Source organism: Solanum lycopersicum, chromosome 1 (assembly GCF_036512215.1).
Source record: "Solanum lycopersicum chromosome 1, SLM_r2.1".
Lineage (NCBI taxonomy): Eukaryota > Viridiplantae > Streptophyta > Magnoliopsida > Solanales > Solanaceae > Solanum > Solanum lycopersicum.
The window spans coordinates 69284732-69307878 of NC_090800.1; the positions used below are offsets into that span (position 1 = coordinate 69284732).

The 23147-nt window shown below is 32.9% G+C and overlaps 2 protein-coding genes across 2 annotated transcripts; both read right to left on the reverse strand.

The window, feature by feature from the left end:
* Positions 1 to 13008: 13008 nt before the first annotated feature.
* On the reverse strand, positions 13009 to 15997 carry LOC109119976 (uncharacterized). The gene is made up of 2 exons (XM_019213202.3): positions 13778 to 15997; positions 13009 to 13457 (listed from the first exon to the last, which is right to left on the reverse strand). Exons 1-2 carry the CDS (start codon positions 14781 to 14783, stop codon positions 13423 to 13425), a joined length of 1041 nt encoding a protein of 346 aa, XP_019068747.1. The 5' UTR covers positions 14784 to 15997; the 3' UTR covers positions 13009 to 13422.
* Positions 15998 to 19349: 3352 nt separating this feature from the next.
* Positions 19350 to 22284, reverse strand: LOC101263150 (exopolygalacturonase-like). The gene is made up of 5 exons (XM_010323589.4): positions 21787 to 22284; positions 20816 to 21130; positions 20438 to 20727; positions 20125 to 20341; positions 19350 to 20030 (listed from the first exon to the last, which is right to left on the reverse strand). The coding sequence occupies exons 1-5, from the start codon at positions 21943 to 21945 to the stop codon at positions 19794 to 19796; spliced, it is 1218 nt and encodes a 405-aa protein (XP_010321891.1). The 5' UTR covers positions 21946 to 22284; the 3' UTR covers positions 19350 to 19793.
* Positions 22285 to 23147: the final 863 nt, after the last annotated feature.

Sequence of the window (23147 nt, forward strand, 5' to 3'; positions counted from 1 at the left end):
CCTTTTGGCATCATAAAAAAGATATGCAGTAAACCAGTGATGTCAACAAAGATACTGAACAAGATCAAAGCTGAAGAGCAATCAATCAGTAAGGGAAAAGTAATCACAAAAAAGGATAATCAGAACAACAGAAGAATAAGTGAACCAGCATGCCATCATAACATTAAAACATTAAAATCAAACTGAATATCCATCAACACAAAGATAAGCCACAAAAAAAAATTGACATAGGGGAAGGTTGTTTAATAGGCTAGGAAGAGGGGGGAGGATGAGACAGGGACTGGATGATGAGAGCGAGTCGTACATTGGCAGCATCATTATCTCTAATAGCCTTTTCCTGCAATGCAATGATCCTTGCCTTCAACTCTGCATTCTCTCTCTCCAAAGCTTGTACCACTGAAGAACCAGGTCCCTCATTCTGTGTAGTAAGCAGTTCTGCTTTGATTATAGCAATCTCGGTCTCTTTACCACTCAAACGCACAGTGAGCTCCTCAACCTCGTGCTTAAGCTGATCCTGATCTTCAATAAGTTGAGCCATCTTGCTCTTTGGATAGCCTCTTCCTTCAATGCACTTGCACTCAACCAAGGTACTCTCGGAGATAGTTTGTTTAACCGTCCCAACCTTTCCAACACTGAGAGGAATCTGAAATGTTTGAATACTTTTGTGAGGAAGTATCCGTAGCCCATTCCATGAACACCTTTCCTCTCGATGACGGTTTTGTAGATATGCTCAAGCATTAGACCTGGGAGATTCAAGGCTTCGAAGCTACACAACATCTCCATTACAAATAAGTCAGCAGCAGTTGCTACTATCCTCTTTTCAGTACGAGGAAGGAGAACTTTGTTGATGAACTCAAAGACCAACTAGTACTCGCTCTTCATGATTTTCTTATAAATCCCAGCAACCTTGGTTATGGATGTCTTAGAAATCACAGAAGCAAACTCAGAAGAGCAAGTTCTTCCCAGTACAGACCGGGTCCCCTCTCTAAGAACCCTGAGAATTTTGCTCAGCACACCCTCATCTAGATGTACAGCAATGTCATTTACCTGTGTGAGGATGCTCCCATCTTCCTTGAATTGAAAATTATAGTAAAATTCGCGCACTTCTTCTTCATGGAGGATGGGGGATTTTCTGTTGAACAAGTGTAGCCAAGATTGGATCTCTACCATATCGTGAAGAGAGTCCATGCCGGGAAGAGTTATGATTCCCATATCAAAAACTCTTCCTACCAAGACGGCTTGCTTTCTCAAGCTGTCAACAACTTCCTGCATGTTGACACTCTCATCTCTCCTGGCCTGAGAACCAGGTCCGTGTGACCTCTTCTTTTTTCCCTCAGAACTCTTCTTTTTCGACTTTGTATTTTCAACCTTCTTTGAAATCTTTCCCTTTTTCTTCTCTGACCTTTTATTCTTAGTTTTATTTTCCACTTCCTCACTAGACAACTCAACAGCATTAGTCTCAGGCATTTTGAAATTTGATACCTTGAAGGTTCTGGCACTTCTAACTGCAGCAGTAGAACGTGCGCTGGCCTTCAAGGCATCGGCCATCAACTTTTGATCAGCAAACCTAGTGGTAGGTCTTCTCCTAGGGGCCTCTTCTACAACCTTCTCGTTCCCTTTTCTAGATATCTCACCTTCTCTTTGATCAACCTTCCATTTTAAAGGTTCCTCCTCACTTTCAGAGTCAGAGGAGGAGGAAGAAGGGTACCTTCCTATATTAGGAGTTTTATCAAAAATGGGTTGCGTGTTTCTTACCTCTTCCCTCTGTAAAACTTCAGTTTGCTCCGCCATTGCTTCTTCCCTCATTATAGCTAAACTCTCAATCACCAACTCTTCATTGCTGCCAATATATTGGACTCAAATGCCTTATGCTTAGGTAGATCTCCTTCAAAGAGATTGTCAGGCAGCATATCTTGAAACGGACCAGGTCCAGTAGGCAAGCATGAACTGTTTAGACCTATGGCATAGAAAGGGTTGTCGGGTGTGTCTTGTTGAGAACTAGAAGGGGGATTGGGTCTGGCTTGTATAGTAGACGGAGAATAGAAGGCAAGTGGCTCTATTTCACTAAGAGCATCTAGCATTTGTTTGGAGGAAGAGGAAGGAGAAGACATGTTTGACACACAAGAGAATGGCTTTTCGAACAGAGAGAAGAAGAAAAAGAAACAAAGTTTGCCTTTTTAACTTTTGCTTAAACCCTTCGTGAAACAAGAAGAATGTTAAAGGACAGATGTGGATTTCAAAAAGAAGTAAATAGAGTTTTTAAAAGGCGTGAAAAGGTGCCAGGTCCGTGATTGGATGTGTCGTTTGAGAGAGAAACGATGGGACTATCGGTCAGAGTGACCGATGACTGACACGTGGCATTATCGGTCAAAATTTTTAGTTTCAAATTAATGTATAAATTCTAACCTGGATAGGCACCAGATACCATAGCATAGTTACAACCTCATTCCCTAGTTGTTCTAGTCATTTCTTTTGCTAAGCAGGTCCCTCCTGAAAGTATACCTACAAAAGGTACCAAAAAGGATCTTTATTCAGATATTTAAATATGACAAAGGATACCTGCACTACAATTTTAGCCATCAAGGGAGTTCAACTATTGGAAGCTAAGAACATCACTTAGAGATCAACATGCCCAACTTCAACCAATTTCTCTCAAATTGATTTTTACTGAGAGCCTTGGTGAAGATATCTGCAATTTGCTCCTCCGTTGGACAATATGTGAGCACAATATTTCCCTTCTCAACATTATATCTCAAAAAGTGATGTCTAACATCAATATGCTTTGTTCTCTTATGATGGACTGGATTCTTTCCCATACTAATAACACTAGTATTGTCACACATAAGAGGAATTACTTTGATGTAAATCCCAAAGTCTTCCAAGTGTTGCCTGATCTACAGCAACTGTGAATAACAGGCTGCAGCAGCTACATATTCAGCTTCAGCAGTTGAAAGAGCCACAGAGTTCTGCTTCTTGGTTCCCCAAGAGATGAGAGATGATCCAAGGAAATGAGCCATTCCAGAGGTACTCTTCCTATCAACTTGATAACCAGCAAAATCAGCATCTGCAAAATCAACCAGATCAAAAGTGTCACCTGTTGGATAGAAGAGAACCAGGTCCCCTGTTTTCTTCAAGTATCTGAGAATACGTTTTGCAGCCTTCAAGTGTGAATCACGACGACATGCTTGAAACCTGGCAAACATTCCAACACTATAAACAATAATAGGTCTGCTAGCAGTCAGATATAACAAGGATCCAATGATTCCCCTGTACATTGTTTGATTCACAAGAGGATCAGATTCCTCTACTACAAGCTTGGAATTTGTTCCTATAGGAGTATCAATAGGTTTAGAATCAAACATATTGAATTTCTTCAGCAGCTCCTTAATGTACTTCTCCTGACAAATTGAAATCCCATTTGATGATTGCTTGATTTGCAGACCAAGGAAGAATGTCAATTCACCCATCATACTCATTTCAAATTCCTTTCCCATTAATGATGATAATTCTTCACACAGATGTTCTAAAGTAGCTCCAAAAATTATGTCATCCACATAAACTTGAATGATAAGAAATTCTTGTTCTCTTTTTAATAAGAACAAAGTATTGTCTATCTTGCCTCTTTTGAAACCATTCTTCAGAAGAAACTTTGACAGCCTTTCCTACAATGCTGTTGGAGCCTGCTTCAGACCATACAGGGCCTTATTCAATCTGAACACATGATCTGGTAGCTCACCATCTTCAAAACCAGGAGGTTGTTTGACAAATACTTCCTCTTTGAGATATCCATTCAGAAATGTACTCTTCACATCCATTTGATACAGCTTGAACCCTATGAATGCAGCAAAAGCTATTAAAATTCTAATAGCCTCCATTCTGGCAACAGGTGCAAAAGTCTCATCATAGTCTATTCCCTCTTCTTGATTGTATCCTTGAACCACCAACCTGGATTTATTTCTAGTAATCACTCCATTTTCATCAAGCTTTTTTCTGAAAACCCATCTGGTTCCTATTATTGTTCTGCCTTCAGGTCGTGGAACCAGGTACCATACCTTGCTTCTTTCAAACTGATGAAGTTCTTCTTGCATAGAGTTGATCAAATCTGCATCACCTAATGCTTCTTTCACATTCTTGGGCTCAATAGATGATATGAATGCTGAGAATGCAACTAGATTTCTTGTTTTTGATCTAGTATGAATTCCAGAATTTAAGGGAGAAATAAGATTGTCAAGAGGATGTGATGAACTATGTTTCCATCTTGATTTTGGAGCAGACTGGTTGAGTTGGTCAGCATGTTCTTCTTCATTAAGAGAGACATTATTTTCTGGGGAGTTTGATGTACTCTGGTTGGAATTCTGAGTAGTACCAGGTACCTCATCACCTTTTTCAACCTCAGCAGCCTCTTCAGGTAGACTATGATTCTGATACCACTTGATAGAATATATGCCTTCACTTAACAGAATAATGGACCAGGTCCCTTACAACACTAATGAATATAACCAGAAAGTTAAATGCAGTAAAATCAACACAATGATTTTACATGGAAACCTCCTTGCTTAAGGGAGTAAAACCACGACCTGTCTCACAGGATTTTCAATCGTTTTCACTAATCTTCAAAAGCAAAAGTAAAACACGATTACAACAAATGTGAGAAGATGTTTTTAATTTCACGTTTAAGCAATAGTCTCTATTGCTTAATAAGCCTAAGTAGAAAACAATCTACCCACTAAGCTATCCCACTTGGACAACCTAGACTTTTAACACTATCCACTGATTCCTTTATAGTTTCAGGAATAGTTTACAATATAAGAACAAGAGAATATATTCCTAAACAGCTACACTAAAAGCTCCAGAGATTTCTGTTGTTTTTGGAATAATTTTGCCTTTTCTTGGTAGTAGCCTTTGCAAGAGTTCTTGAAAAGTTTTTTTATCAAGTTGCAAAAACTGCCAAAGATGTTTAGGAAAGTGTCTTTTATATGGACAAGTCACTTTCCTTAAACTCTTTGCCATTGGTTGGAGAAGTCTCACTTTCTGACGCCATCGGGAAGTGTGCACCTACTTTCTGTACCGTCTCCAGCTGGCAGTCAACAGGCTCGTCGCCATGAGAGCCTGGTACCTCTACAAGGTCCCTGAGTTTGTTTCATCTTTAACACTCAAGTAAGAAACCTGGTACCTTTACAAGGCCCTAAGTTTGTCAAATCATCAAAACTACAAATAACAATTAGTTTGAAAAAAAAAAGTCAACCAACATTGGGCCCACAAGATAGTGCCACGTAGGTCAAAAAGGGGTAGAAAATTATTAATAATATAAATTCAGGAGTAATAGGACCTTAGTATAGTATAAGTGTTTTTCTGAAATTTCGGACATAGATTGAGAGGGTACTTGTACATTATCTCTTTTTATTATAGTACTTTTAATTTGATTTTCTCAAAAAATCAATCAACAATAGTTATGTATAAAGTGTTGCAAGAGAAACTCGATGATAAATTGACATGGTATAAGTATGGCTAGAAGTCAATCAAAGGTTTTCCATTTTAGAGGTTTGCGCTCTTCATCATTTTTTCATATCGTAGAAAAAAAAATTCAATTCTCAATTTTTGTGATAAAAAGTAGTAAAAATTATTAATGTTAAATGTAGACACATGTAATATTTGATCAGTACTGATTATTATTTTGTATATATGACATATGAGGAACTACTTTAAGTGTAGTACATCAAGATCCTGCGAAGCAAAGAAAAAAATAGGAAAAAGTATTTGGATAAATATCTTTTAATAAATAATTATTAATTTTAGTGATATTTTTTATTTATTATCATTTATAGTATAACTATGTCAAATCTGAAATATATATTAAAAGTGAATTAAGTATGCAATTTATATATATTATACCTACTTTTAAAAATATATTGTGCTTGTTTGGTAAGAAATTAACACATTGTATCATAAGTGTATTAAAATGTGTAATGAATGTATTATCCATCAATAAATTGTATTGTATGTGAATAATAAATTATTTTTCGTAATATGAATTAAAAGTGTATTATAAATGTATTAAAAGTGATAAAGTGAAAAAAAAATTCTTGCTATAAATAATATACATTTTTTATATATAGTATATTTATGTAAGTTTCCCAAGAAAATAATTGAAAAAAGCCCAAAGAATGAAAATTATTTTTTTAGTGTCCTATTATGGTGAACACAACCATGCATGATCCGCCTACATATAGTAGATCTCTTGCTTTCAGCATCAGTAATTCCAATACAAACTTCCAAAAAGCATAAATATTATGACCAAAACATTAAACTTGAATGCATCATCGTCCTTGTCCAAACTTGCTAAGCGTTCCAAAGTTGATACCTCTTCAATTATCCCAACTAAGCCTACACTTGAAATCGAGAGCTATAATGAAATGATTGCTGCTGTCGTGGAAAATAAAAGCGATGGTGAAGAGGAAGAGAACGTGTATAACAGTATTTTCATGGGGTTTGAAGAACTCCAAAGGAATTTTTGTGTCCATCTTATACGGATGAAATGGACAAGAGGAAATGATCTTGTTTTCTCCCTCTCCACCAACTCTTCTATGTGCACCTTTTGTCTGCTAAGTCATATTTGTTTTTTTATGTATAACAACTCTACTATGTGCACCTTTTGTCTGCTAAGTCAATTTGTTTTTTTATGTATAAGTGGGTGAGATAGAATTTTAGATTTATTATTTGTTGTGTCTAACCATGTCATAGAAAATGGCTCTTCTCTACATAATTTTGTTGTTCTTTAATGTGGGTATCTTGTCCCTCTTGTAAGTTGTTTTATTTTTTCAAATAGTTCTTTCGTTAAGAAAAATCACCTGTCTTAAAACTTACTTTATTCATTAAATCATAAAAAATACAAAAATATCACAATCAATTTTAGATTTTTTTATATGTATATTTAAACATTATTAAAGACATTATTACGTTTTAAAAAAAAAAGTAAAAAAAAACATAAAAATGAATCACGTCGAAAAGATGGAGATATACATATAAATATCATGATTAAAATTATTAATTCTTATCCTAAAAAAAAAGGGAAAAGAGTCTGATATACCCTCAACTTTGTCATTTGGAGCTGATACACCCCTCGTTATAAAAGTAGCTCATATATACCCTTACCGTTATACAAACGGCTCTCATATACCCCTACTGTTACAAAATGACTCACATATACCCTTTATTTAACGGAATTTTAAATAATTAGTTTTAAATTTATATTTGTTACTTATAATTTTTTTTAAAAAATTATTAAGTGGTATATATGATTCTTCAATAAAAGCTCAAGGTATATTTTAATTTTTTTCATACATAAATTATTTTTTGACTTCTTTTATTATAATTATTTGAGTTTCTTATTCTTATTTTATTTTTTTCTTTCATTCCTTAGTTTAAAGAAAAAAAATTAAACTATTTTTTTGTGTGTATTGTAATTTAATTTCGTATTCGAAAAACAAAATTTGGTCATCTACAATAAGTTTTACAAGAATATTATTGAAACATAAATAAATTTGATTATCAAAATAATAATTATAAATTAGTCATTGAAACAAAAAAAAAGTAAAAAAAAAAGTATGTTTGACGAGGATTGAATTTGCTCATATGAGATTATATTTTTTAGAAAAAAAAATAAAAATTTAGATTGAAAATTATTATTTTTTCATTTCCGTTAAAGGAAAAGGGTATCCGTGAGCCATTTGTTTATAAGTAAGGGTATATATGAGTCACTTTCATGACAAAGGGTATATCAGCTCTAAGTGACAAAGTTGAAGGGTATATCAGACTCTTTTCCCAAAAAAAAAAAAATCATTCATTCAATCTAAGATATAGATGCGTTTTATTTATGCAATTATCAATCACGTTGAAAGAATTTTCACACTTAAACATCAATTATATGTTCTTGTTGATCTATTTTAAATTATTTTTTGATGGTATAGATTGTTTCTCTACATCATCAATGATTTATAAATATCTCAAGTATTTTGATTTTCTTATTTCTATTTTTTCTCTTTTGCTATAGTACACTTTTATAGTCATATCTATCTTTGAGCAAAAAAACATGGGTCAAATATATAATTATAAGTATAGGGATTAACGAAATTTTGTGGTCTTTAATGTTGCTAGGATTAATATTGAATGCGATATCTACGTATAATCTGTTACAAATTCTAATTAGCGAAAATTATGTAAAATAATTAATTATTAATTCAAATTAAATTGTTATAATCACAATTTCATTAAATTTTAATTTATAACAAACACTTTGTCATCACTTCCTTCCCCATAAATTTCGCTCGTTACTCTCCTTCGCCTCTCTCACTTTATAAAAACACAAATATATAAATCGTGTTTTTGTTTATATAAAGCGAGAGAATACTTTTTTTGTATATCTCTATATATATATATTCGTCCTATACACGTATAATTATACTAAAATAGATCTTTCGCTACCATTTCTCTTTTGTCTTTCTCTCTTTTTCATTTTATACAAACACAAATTATACAAATTATGTATATTTTGTGTTGTTTTAAGAGAGATTTAATATACAAATGTTTTCTTTCAATTCAATTGTATACATTCAAGTTTTATACAGATATATAAACATGAAGAGCAACTACAAATACAAACACAATTTTCATAGACATAGACGTCCGATTTATAGAAATCGTTGCGATTATATAAATCAGATGCCTGCGATTTTATACAAATCAAAGTTGTATGTGATTTTTATACGGATGTGATGCTCCATAACAAACATAAAATTTACTATGAAGCGCAATTATACAAACTATAGCTATAACATACAAATATATTTTTTATATTTGTTAAACCTATAATTTACTCGTACAAAATCGATACAATAGATAAGTTCAAAATATTTGAACAATAAAAAATCAGATTATAAATCAATTAGTATATACAAAATGATCTGAAAATTCGTATTCTCACTAGTACACTATGTGTATTTATGCAACTCAACTCATACTCCATAATTTTTAAATGTGGAAGCGACAAGTATACAAACTGAAACTAATAATTAAGAAAACTATATAAACATAATCTATTAAATTAAAAATCAAAAAATACTTTACTTATTTATAACAAAGAAATAAACCAACAAATCACAAAAATATGGTTATAGACGATGATCAGGTGGATATCAATCACATATCTTTCAATTGTGTCCTTTCAACTACATGTGATCAATATATCTACCTGGGAACAATATTCTTTTTTAATGTCATGATGATGAAATATGCAAAAACCAACAAAAATATTTATATACCATCTTTAAAATCATAATGCATACAATTTTCCTAAGATCCTCAAGTTTACACATTTTGAACAATCAGAAATTTATTATGGATCAATTTTAATACACTTGTATAATTGCAAGATGTATTAGACCAAACCACAATTCTTAAATACAAAACACTGTTTAAATCATTATTCAAATCACTATTTATACAATTTATTTTCGTTATTATTTGTATGAAATAAGTTTTTAAATATACCTCTTACAAACAAATTTCATACAAAAATCATCATAATTTATTACAAAAGATGAAGAATTTAACACGTAACTGCACCAACACAGCTAAAAGAAAGAAATCAAAATGAGAAAAATGAATATGTAGTAATTAGTATATATCCAATTTCAATAGTCACTTTATTACAACAAAATCAAAATTGATATAGTAAGAGATACAAATAAAATAACGGAAAAGGGTCAAAAGTACCCTTGAACTATCAGAAATAACTCACATATATCCTTGAAGTATATTTCAGCTCAAATATACCTTTACCGTCAAACTATAGGGTAAAGAATACCCTTCTCATTAACATAATCGGTTAAACGCCACTTGAATGTCATGTGGATGTCTCATGGCATGCACATAAGCCAATAGATTTCCACTCATGCCACGTAGACTAATACACTTACCCCTAATTTTCGCAATTTTCTTCATTTTTCGTAGAATTTAGAAATGATTTCACTGATGAACATAGAACCTCTTTTCCTCATATCTCCATTTCCTTAGAACGATTTCACAAAATACACAAGTTCTAAGGCAAAAGGGGTTCTATGTTCTTCAGTGAAATCTGAACAAAAACAGTAGGCTTCCAAGTTCTTCACTCCATTGAAGAACCTTGAGGAAGCTGCAAAATGAAGAAGAGAAAAAAAAGGGAAATGTTGTATTGATTTATCATGACAAACGAGTGATGCTCTGCATTGCTTATATAGCAATCAGAGGGTGTAACAAAGCAGCAAAAATATCACTAACTAACTAACTAATTCAGCACATTAAACGAGGTAACAAACTATAAAGTGAAATTACAATAATAGGCCTAACTAACTACTAACAAACTTTAACTGCTAACTAACTTTTGAATAGTTAGTTATGTAACCAACTAAGTAATGGACAACTACTTTTAACACACCCCCTCAAGCTGATGAGTGCATAACATTGATCACTCCAAGCTTGCCTAGAAGATGCACATGCTGAACTTGACTTAGCCCTTTTGTCAATATGTCTGCGAGCTGTTGTTGTGTGTGTACATAAGCAGTGTCAACTTCTCCTGCTTTGATCTTATCCCGGATAAAATGGCAATCTATCTCAATGTGTTTTGTCCTCTCATGTAACACTGGATTAGCTGCTAGTTGTATAGCTGATTTACTGTCACTAAGAATGGTAATAGGCAGCTGAACATCCACTCCCAATTCCTTGAACAATCCTAAAAGCCAAGTGATTTCCAAAACTGCTGATGCCATACTTCTGTACTCAGCTTCAGCTGAACTTCTTGAAACAGTTTGTTGTTTCTTTGATTTCCAAGAAACTAAGGACTCTCCAAACTAAATGACATATCCTGTGATGGATCTTCTAGTGTTGGGATAGGCTGCCCAATCAGAATCACACCAACAAGTAATTGTGTTAGTAGGTTCAGAATGTAACAAAATACCTTGGCCCACTGAACCTTTCAAGTATCTAATCACTCTAGTGGTTGCTTCCATATGTGATTTCTTGGGAGATTGCATGAACTGACTCAAGGTTTGTACTGCATAACTTATATCTGGCCTGGTGATAGTAGCATATAACAATTTACCAACCAATCTTTGATATGAAGTAATGTCATGCAGTACAGTATCTGCACTATAGCCATTTGCTTGATCATGCTCTACTGAAGTCAATCTCAAATTGGACTCCATTGGTGTGGATGCAGGTTTGGCACCTCTTAATCCAGCCTCAGCAATAAGTTCCAATATATATTTCCTTTGATTCAAAATAATTCCTCCAGAGGACCTTAACACTTCAATGCCTAAGAAAAATTTAAGTTCACCTAGATCCTTCAGTTTGAACTGTTTGTGCAAACATGCTTTAACTTCAGTAATTAGTTGTGTGTTACTTCTTGTGATCAATAGATCATCTACATAAACCAGAACAATGACAAGATCTTCCCCCTTTTTTAGTGTGAACAGTGAGTAGTCATGAGCACTCTGACTAAAACCTGTGGCTTGTAATACTTTTGTAAGTTTCAGGTTCCACTGTCTTGAGGCTTGTTTACGTCCATACAAAGACTTCAACAACTTGCAGACTTTGTTTTCACCTGGTTTTGCAAAGCCTTCAGGCATTTTCATATAGACCTCTTCATCTAAATCACCCTGTAAGAAGGCATTATAGACATCCATCTGGTACAATGTCCAGCCTTTTGATACTGCTAATGCAATGACACATCTGGCTGTTACCATTTTGGCTACTAGAGAAAAAGTGTCATGATAATCCAATCCTTCTTGCTGACTGTATCCCTTTGCTACAAGTCTTGCTTTAAACCTTTCTATCTTGCCATTTGCCTTATATTTTACTTTATATATCCACTTGGAACCAACTGCATGCATGCCTTCTGGTAGCTCAACTATTTGCCATGTATTATTTTCTTCAAGAGCTTTGATTTCCTGCTGCATAGCTTGTATCCACCTTTCATCTTGTGAAGCTTAACTGAAATTCGTAGCTTCTACATACTCTGAAAGTTTACTCAAAAAACTTCTGCACTCAGTCTTTAACTTTTCATAATTCAGATAACTAGCCATAGGATGTTTGGTGCTACTATGTCTTTTAGTAATGGTATAATCTTTCATCCACATTGGCTCCTTGATGCTTCTTGAAGATCTTCTAATATTGGACTCAACATGTGATGGTACTGCATGAGTATTTTCTGTAACTTCCTCTGTTAAACTAGGTATAGACATCTGATCTACTGAAGCATTCTCAATCTCATCATTCTGACTGTCTTCATTAACTGTACCAGTGTCTGCAAGCTTCCTATTATCTTCATTATCATTCTCAGCTTCAACAGCTTGACTTTCTGTGTTCTCTAAAGGAGAACCATGTACAACAACTAAGGGATCAAGTTGAGGCATCACTTTAGCAAATGGAAATACTTCTTCATGAAATATCACATCTCTATTCACATACACCTTAGTAGAATGGATATCCAACAATATGTAGCCTTTCTGTAATTCTGAATGCCCTAAGAGAATAGCTGCACTAGCTCTTGCTGAAGATTTATCCCTCTTAGGAATTATTGTAGCATAGCAAAGAAAACCTATAACCCTTAGATGAGACAAACCAGGTTGTTTACAATGAAGTAACTCATAGGAACTTTTGTTGGAGTTGGCTGATGAAGGTAATCTATTCATCAAATACACAGCAGCCTTAATGTAGTAACCCCAAAATCCGATAGGTAGATGATCTTGAAATCTGATTGCTCTTGCAATATTAAGAATGAGTCTGTGCTTTCTTTCAACGACACCATTTTGTTATGGTGTGTGAGGAAAACTACTCTGATGTAATATTCCCAGATGATTGAATAACTCTCTACATTGTGAATTAAGGAATTCTGTGCCATTGTCTGATCTCACAATTTTGACATGAGAATTGAACTGAGTATTGATCATTGAGAAGAAATTTTTGATAGCCACAATGGTTTCAGATTTTAACTGCAACAAATGAACCCATACAAATCTACTATAGTCATATACTATTGTTAAGAAGTAGTACTTTCTATCTAGAGTAGGGGTCTTGTAAGGTCCCCATAGATCCATATGAACAACATCAAACATTATTGATGCTCTAGTAGTACTAATAGGGAAAGTAAGTCTAGTTTGCTTGGCTAAAGGACAAACAGGACAATGAGTTGATACTCCATCACCTTTACTGCTTGTATCTAACTTGAGATATCTCAATACTTGTTGAGATGGATGTCCTAACCTTCTGTGCCATATATCTGTGTCTTGTATTGCAGCTCCTGCAGCTACTATTTCTTGTGTACACCTTATTTCTTCCTTCTGTTTAGATGAAAAGTTAGCCTTAAAACTGTACAATCCTCCTTCTTCTTTACCAATCCCCTTCACCCTGCCACTGCAGAGGTCCTGAAACACACAAAAGTCAGGATAAAAGGATACAAAACAATTTAGTTTTCTTGTAATATTTGATACTGATAATAAACTGAACTTGAAATCTGGCACATGCAAGACACTTCTGGCCACTTCACTATCAAATATAGGTGTTTCACCAATATGACTGACTGTAACCTTGTCACCTGTTGGAAGATGAACTTGATTTATTTGTGACTTTGTTAATTCATGTATCCTAGTCAGTAACTGTTTATTTGCAATGATATGATGAGTTGCACCTGAATCAACAATCCAATCTTGAATAATAGGATTTGTCATTAAGCAAGTTGTAATACCTGTCATATTGACTTGTTTTGTTTCATGTACATCTCTGTTTAGCATCTCCATTATTTGTTTGTACTCCTTCTCAGTGAATGTTTGTCCCTTTGGCACCTTTAACAAGTTATTATTTTCCACCTGATTAGTTGATACAGTATTAGAATGATCACAATGATCATTAGAGATATTATTTGCAGACTGATATCCTCTTCCATATCCACCATTATTTCCTGAACTTTGTCCTCCATTGAATTGACTTGTGCCTGTACCATTTCTCATGTTTCCATTCCCATTTCCATAACCTGGTTTCTTCCTTTGTTTCCAGTCACTTGGATAGCCAATCAGCTTGTAGCAATTATCCTTTGTGTGACCAGAAAAATGACAATAATCACATTTCTTCCCTTTGTAGTGTTCCTTTCCTACTCCTTGATTCCTGTTAACACTCATCACCATTGAACTTGATTTTTCGACTGCATTATCCATATAACTTGAGTGTTGAATCTCATCCTCTATAATCATAGCATAAGCTTGATTCATAGATGGTGTAGTTCCTTTAAGTAGTATCTGTCTCCTAGCCTGATCATATGGCTCATTCACGCCACTTAAGAATTGAATCAATCTCATCTGCTCTAAATGATCATTGTACTCCATCGATTGAGAACAAGTACTACATGGATTTGGAACTATAGCATCATACTCATTCCATAATGTTTTTAACTTTGAGAAGTAATGAAATACAGTATCTGTTCCTTGTGAAAGAGTGGTGATATCTCTATGTAATTGATAGATCCTTACTCTATTCACCTTGTCAAATCTTTCCTTTAGATCATTCCATACTGAGAAAGAATTTGTGGCATATACAATACCACTAAGGAGCTCTTCACTGACTGTGTTCATCAGCCAAGACAACACAATTGCATTGCAAGTTTCCCATTGCTCATGCAATTCATCTTTGTATAAAGCTCTAGTGCAGGCACCAGTTACAAAACCATACTTCCTCTTCCCTATTAATGCAATCCTCATTGCCCTACTCTAAACTCCATAATTTTCAGATCCAATTAGTTTGATTGGAATCAACACAACACTTGAACTATCAGAATTTCCAATATATAATGGATCATTCTGATCTATCTTCATTCCCACCATGTCTGCAGATCTCAAGCTACAGATTCTCACAATGGATAGAGATTTAAACTTCACTAATTCTACAGATCACACTGCTCTGATACCATGAACAAAAACAGTAGGCTTTCAAGTTCTTCACTCCATTGAAGAATCTTGAGGAAGCTGCAAAATGAAGAAGAGAAAAAAAAAGGGAAATGTTGTATTGATTTATCATGCCAAACGAGTGATGCTCTGCATTGCTTATATAGCAATCAGAGGCTGTAACAAAGCAGCAAAAATATCACTAACTAACTAACTAATTCAGCACATTAAACGAGGTAACAAACTATAAAGTGAAATTACAATAATAGGCCTAACTAACTACTAACAAACTTTAAAACTTTTGAATAGTTAGTTATGTAACCAACTAACTAATGGACAACTACTTTTAACAAAATCGTTTCTAAATACTAAGAGAAATAGAGAAAATTGGGAGAAAATAGGGGTAAGTTTATTTTCTACGTGATATGAGTGGAACTATTTTGGCTTGTGTGGCATGCCATGTGATATCCACATGGTATTCAAGTGGTGTTTAACGGTTCCTTTTAATGAGAAGAGTATTGTGGACCCTATAATTTGAGGGGAAGGGTATATTTGAGCTGAAATATAGTTCAAGGGTATATTTGAGCTATTTCGAATAGTTCAAAGATATTTTTGACCCTTTTTCGATAAAATAATCAGAACCCTCTAAAAAAATTTAATATTGCTAATAATGAAAAAAGACAGTCACAAAAAAAAAACAAGAAATTAACAAAAAGCATATAAAAATAAAGAAAAAAGATTCAACAAAAATAATTTATCAAAGAATTAACTCTTAAAACAAGATAAACGAACCTATTGTATCCAAAGTAATCACACTACTGTTACAAAATCTAAATCGACACAAAAAATAAAAATAAAAAAGGCATAAAAACAAACCTGTAATATTATCATTCTCTGTCTTGAATCAATATTGATGACGATTCATTTTTTTATTATTAAATTAACAATAATAAAAATGGTGAAGATAGCCAAAAAAAAATGGAAAGCACAGAGAGAGAGTACTGATAATTGTGATAACAATCAATTAAACAATAATTAAGAAATTTAAATGGAATGAGAGATATTTGAGGGATTTTCTCTTAATAATGGAACAAATATCTCCTACTATTATTTATTTAATTCATATTTTTTTAAATACAAAGATTTTAATAATTTGTTAGATAAGGTTAGAATTCTACGTGGAAAACTAGAAAGTGTTAGGACTATTTGGAGTAATTTCATAGACAGTTTGTACCACTTATGTTTGTGTTAGGACTAGAATATCATTTAATTTTATCTATTTATTTTAAAATATATTTGACACAAAAAAATATATTATTTCTCTTTTACTAGGTGTCATGTCACATTTTTAACTTATTATTAATATTTTTCTAATTCTTCTAAAGAATTAGAGGAATTCACATATTTTCTTGAAAAGCCGGAAGAGTTACAGTACTTAATGTAATTTTTTTACTGTGTATGATATGTGGGTTTGTCTATTTTTTTTTATATATATATATATAATAGGAGAAGTAAAAAGTGTCACATGTCAACACCACAAATATTCAAGAATTTTAAGTTTTCAAAAAACATTTTAAATATGCTCTAAAAATGCAATTAAAAAAAGCATGAATTTTAATATAGCTATTTTAAATAGAAAATAAAAGTTTTTTTGTTAAAAAAAATATAACAGCAAAAAATGGATGATTTTAAAATGCCTCTAATTTTAATTTTAAAGAAAAACATGAAATTGAACTAAAATTTTTTTTTAATAAAAACAGTAATGGCTATTACAGGAAAAAAATTGAAAGATCTTTAAATGCTTCAAATTTCAATTTATAAGGTTAAAAATTCAAAATTCAAAATTGAATTATTTTATAAATAAAATTATAATGTCTATTTATATTTAGCACACTTTTAGTGATTTTAGGGAATGCTCCAACAAAATGGAATGTAGAAATATCTATCAAAAGAAAAGTGCACCATAAAAAATTATAATTATTATTTAAAATATTAATTAAAAAACTTATAGTAAAAATAATAATTGTCATTAAAAAATTAAAAAAACTTAGTTTTAAAAAATAGTTAAAACTGTCCATTACTAGTTAGTTATAAAAATAAATAATGTGACATGACATCATAATATGAAAGAAATAATGTACTTTTTCCTATGTAATTTTTTAAAAATGAGTGGCTATCTAGGGAAATTACTCATAATAATTAATTTTTAATTTGACATTCAGTTAATGACTAGTAATATGTAATTTTTAATATGTCATTAAGTTAATTTACTCAAGAAACGCCCAGCAGCCAAAACAAAGAACCAACTAGTAGTATATGCTAGCACATTCAATACAAAGGAAATTGAAGCTCAATTATGAAAGGGTATTGCTAACAGAGCAATCGAAATCGGAGAAATCGATGGAGTCACAATGGAATTCTTCACTTCTTTGTTAAATTAAACGCCGGGGCTGCTTTAATCAAGTAACAATGCTTATACAGTTTAGTATACTTGTTTGAAATTTGATTCGATACCTATTATGTTTTCCAACAGATTGAGGGTCGAATCACACTAATATATACCATTGTTTAAAAAAGATTTACAGCTACTCAATCGTTTTTTCAGGAAAAATATCATCAATTCCTGACTGGTAATTCCTACACTAATCGCTCGTTTGGTGTGAGGGATAAGTATTTGTCAATTAAGTAGGAGTTCTTCAAGTTAATATATATATATATATATATATATATATGTTTTCACAATAATCTCAAACTTTTAACTTTTACACTTTAATTCAACAATTGTCATAGTTATCGGAACAACTTCTTTAGTCGTCCGACAACTATTATACTTGTCGAGACAACTTCTTTAGTCGTTCAACAACTTCAATAGTTGTCGAAGTAACTTCAGTAGTTGTCCACACAACTACGAGATATTATTAGTTTAGTCCTTTTATTAATATTAAAAATAAAAAAAATAGAATAATATAAGGGCCTACCTGTCCTATTTTTTTAATTGAAAACTTGTAAGACACTTTTAACTTATTTTAAATAAAATTTAGATGTCTTGTTTGATTGACATGTTTGGAATAACTTATCCACAATTTATAATTATTCCATATACATGGTGGGACAAGTTATCCCAGTATAACTAACCCCAGAGTTTATGCGGAGATAACTAGTTTTAAATCAAACAACACCTTAGATATTGTAATTGTTTGAAAATATATAGTATTTCTTGATAGTAATACTATTGCTGATGACATTTCTTCGTTACTTGCTTGCGTGTTTGTAGTGTTACATTGATATCATCTATTTTGACACTTTTGTACTCTTAAGACTTAGAATTTGCTTTTTCTGTGTATAAATATTCTTCCTTCTATGTGAGGAGATCTCTCGAAATTATCCGAACCTTCAAAATGAACACCTATGTTAGTAATAAAATCCTCGAGTTGATTCCCTTCTCTAAATATATGAAATTTCTCACACAAAAGCCCCTTGCACAAGGTCTAGAATTTCATTATAAAACCCCATTTTTGTTACACTTATAGAAACCAATTTCATGTTTCTTCCAAAGCACCATTTTAGTCACAATAGTGAGACTATATTCCACCAAAAATTTCACCAATGGCTAATTGGCGGCTTGCCCAACCTAGAAATTGTAACTGAAAGTCCTCCGTACTTCTCTTCTAGGCTTAAGGTAGTCCTAGACTACCTTCTTCTTTCTGGCTTGGGAGAGAGCCGCGGGCTATGGATCCCACTAATAGAATGGAACTATAACCAACCTTCCATGGTCTAGGTTCAAGGACAATACAGATTGTGGCTTGGAGTATCTAAGGAACGGTAATCGTTTAGTGCGACAGCACTCTGGCTTCATGGACTTTATTATATGGAATACTTTCCAGCTAGTAGCGTTTCCTTCTTGTCAAAAATCAAAGTTGTTTACTAATCTCTTATCAGTCATATTCTGTCACACAAGAATTTTGTGTGATAAAAAGAATCGTCAATCAATCATCCCTAAACATGGATCATTAATCATATACCCAAAAATGTTAGTGTTCTATTGTCCAAAAAATTATATTAGCACGTATTTGTCTGTCATAAAAAATGTTAACTTTTTTATAGTTAATAATAAGATTTTATTACTTACAAAGTTTTTAATACCCATACATCATCCCTAATTATTGAGTTCAACTTTCTTAGAAGTATTTTAGAGTTAATATTTGTTCCAAGTTAGGGGTAATTTGGAAAGATAACAATACTTAGATCTTAGGGTTGCTTTTATAATCTTGTTAGGTCGTTGGTTTTAGTGAATTTGGGGTTAAAATCCCGCATAAGTTATAATATATACAGTTTTGAATCAAGGATCGAACTATTACAAAGAGATAAATAAAACAGCGAAAGTACGAAACTAATTTAAATCTTCCTTTTATACATATCCCCAAGGGATGGCTTCTTTTAACTACTATAACCAAATACTACAAATCTAGTAATTTTTTTTGTATATTTTTTGGGAATTTGGGGTGGAGTTGTGCATAGTGAAAGGTGAATATATAAAAGATGTGAGGGCAAACTTTTTTTTTTTTCGTTTAAATCTATTACAAGCGGAAGAGGGAATTAGAACAATGAGAATTACATCCATACCTATTTTGTCCTAAGACTTGTATCCATACCACTAATTGTACGTGTTGATGGTGGGTGGGAGGTATTATCTTTTTGTCTACGACACCATATTTTCGATCAGTTCTTGTTACTCTTGAACATCGACGTTGATCAGATTGGCTTTCTGCATTTCTCTCCACTGTATAGCCAACATTTGCATTTTCACTCCAAATTGATCACAGGGTACTATGACGAAGGTCCCTGACAAGGTGACGGAATTTGAACGCCAGTATAGCCAACATTTACATTTTGACATTGAGAAGTAATTGGCGTATTCTCTATATGCTTCAAATTTATGTTTGTGAGTCGAACATTTTCACAAGGGAGTTTTGAACTGCACAACAGTTGAACCGGTATCTCACTGCTTGTTGTTCCCCTTATGTTCTGGTAAACCACATCACTTATTTTCACTTGTGATAACGACTGCAAAATTCAACACATTATAAATCAGATTTTACTCGTGATCGATCAAATGTTGCTCATAATCTTAATTGTATATGAAATTAATTGAACTTACATCGGTTGATTTGTCACCATAGCTCTGGTCTATGATGATTGGATTTTTAACGTTTTCCATAACAATGTCGCTGAACATCATCCCTAATGCTCTGTTTGCATTTTCCCCTGCATAAGTTTTGATTCGGATACCATTTGTCGTTCCTCTCAACGTGCAATTCTTCACAATAAGTCCTCTAACTTCCAATTCGCCAGCCAACTTACCAAGACTACCGACACTGTGTTTTCATTTACCACAAACAACATAACGTTGTGAGATTATAACGAGTGAAATTAAATTGCTCTAGTGACGGAGGGAGTAGAAGATTATGTACCTAATGCCATGGCCAGGGCCACAAGTGACTTTGTTAACGGTGACATTGTTTGTACCTTGTCCGAATGAAACACAATCATCGCCAGTCCTAATGACACTCCGGGAAAGTTTTATGGTGTTGGACTTGCTTATATGTATTCCATCAGTATTTGGGCTATCTTCAGGGGCATCGATTGTAAGTCCATGGAACCTTACCAAATAGCTACTAGTAATATGTAAATGAAATCCCATGCTATTTATCAACTTCAACCTCATTATTTTTCCATTACGAATATTATTGAAATGCAAGGTCTACAAAAAAAAAAAAAGAATAGCAAAGTATTAGTGATCCATAATGTCGAAAAATTAGTTAAATGATTGAGATGAATGAGGAAATTACGGCAGGTAGGTGGACACAATTAGGATTCGTTTTACAGTCGTTAAACTGCCAAACAGATTGTCCCTGAGCATCTAGAGTGCCTCCACCAGTAATGATAACGCCATTAATAGACTCGAACGAAATCCAAGCAAAGTTTGAATATTCAGAAACATCAGGCACTGCCTTTAAAGTTCCTGCAATTTCAAGTATTATAGAATGTGTCCCTTTGCAGGGTCCTGCAAATACGGTCTCTCCCAGTGTATATACCCCTGGAGGGACAAAAACTCTTGCATGACCAGTGAAATCACAAGCAGCTCGCCACGCCTTCATAAATGCCTGATTTCAAACAATCAATCAATACATACACAAATAATATGTTCAGAATCCAATAAGCAAAAAATAATCATATAATTTGATAAACTAAAAATTCTGGCTTCATTTATGTTCACCGAAATGTAGTAATTCCCATTTGACATGTATATGTATGCATTACACAAATGAAGAACGTAAGTTTCACATGTTATTAACACGGACTACACTACCAAATACACACTCTAAAGCCATTTACATGTAATATTTCATCGAAGACGCTCTTCTCAATAATCTTTCACAAAGAATTTAGGAACAAGATGATTGCTTTCATTTTTCATTTTGCACCAGGAAAATTATGGTGGAGAAAAAGAGAAGTCTTATTTGAACGATTCAATAACACACATATTATCGATGGATGTTCTTTCTTTCTCCTATCAGTATTATTTTGTTTTTTAATTTCAGGATTATCTCATATGAATAACCTAATTATTTCTTTCAAGAATATCAATACAATGACATTGAACTAAGAACATATGTAGGTCAAAAGAATTGAATAAGATAAATGATCGTATTATAGATAGTTTTTGCATTCATCCGTTATAGAATTTTAAATATATTTATCAGCCCAAAAATTTCATTTAGATTTCGCTTTCATATGTAGTTAATATTTGAAGAATTACCTGTGTGCTCATAAGTTCTGAGTTAGGTTTGGCATCAAAATCCATGACATTAAAAATGGTTTGATCAGCTAAAGGAACCCCAGCTGCATTGCATTTGCAGGTAACCAAAGTTGACAAAACAAGAATGAGGGCTAAAGATGATCCATTAATAATTGTCATGGCTATTTTTTTTTTTTTTTGCAACAATTAACCTTTTTTTATTTATTATTTTTGCTTTTAACCAAAGAGAGTTTGAGATATGTTACAATTTTAATGAATTTTATAGCTCTTACCCAGGATTTTATTGAGGGTATAAGAGCTCTCCCTCTCTTTGTATGAATTCTTCTTCCTTGCCATTTTATTAGCAAATTAGGAAAATTACTCCGACAAATGCTCTAACAAAATAATGTTTTGTTAAACTTTGAGGACATTGTTGCTTCTTTTCTTGCCTCCTTTAATTTACTTGTCATATTTACATATTGTCATTTTCATATATTTGCTTAATTCAATAAATTGCTAGCCCTTGAATTTGTGGATGCTTGTTCTTTTTTCTCTCTGTGCCTAAATATAGTACTATTAGAGATATGTCAACTGAATCTAACTCAGAGAGGGGTCCATATAAGGAGATTACCAGTTCATTCATCAATCACTTATGAGACTTTTATCCACTCTAATTAATTTTCCCTTTTAGTGAGGTGCAACTTTTTTTTTTTTTTTGAAGTTGTTTGATTAAGTTGATTTCATGCTTCAATTTATTGAGCGATACATTACACACCCTCTTATTCATATAATATATTTTTAGTGGAATTGATACCATCAGTTAGAATGTATACGTCCACTAGCTATTGTAGGATCACATCCTTAGCACTGTTATGGTAAATAAAATGATACTGAAAGTAATGATAACACACATAACTTTACGTGGAAATCTCCTTACTCAAGGAAGTAAAACCACGATTTGTCTCACAAATTTTTAAACTGTTTTCACTAATATTCTCAAGCAAAAGTAAGACACAATTTACAACCACACAAGAGACGTTCTAATCTTTATTCTAAGTAGGCGAAATGATCTAGTAGACCCTTATAGTTGTACGTGTTTGTATTATGGACAGAGTCGGATCTAGGGTTTAAAGGTAGTGGGTGCCATATCATTAGGTTAATTGAGTGATCAAATTATTATTCGTTAAGTCTCAACCGTTTGTAATTTTTCGTTACATATGCCATATTAGGATAATGTCTATTTAAGTCAAATGTTGCCCATGACCAAATGGTGTTAACGTTGATTTTATCATGTGTGGATTACGGTTTCGAATCCAAGCCCCAACATTTTCAAAAGAAACAGAAAATGCATTAAAAAAGAGCTAACAGAGAATCGATCTTGT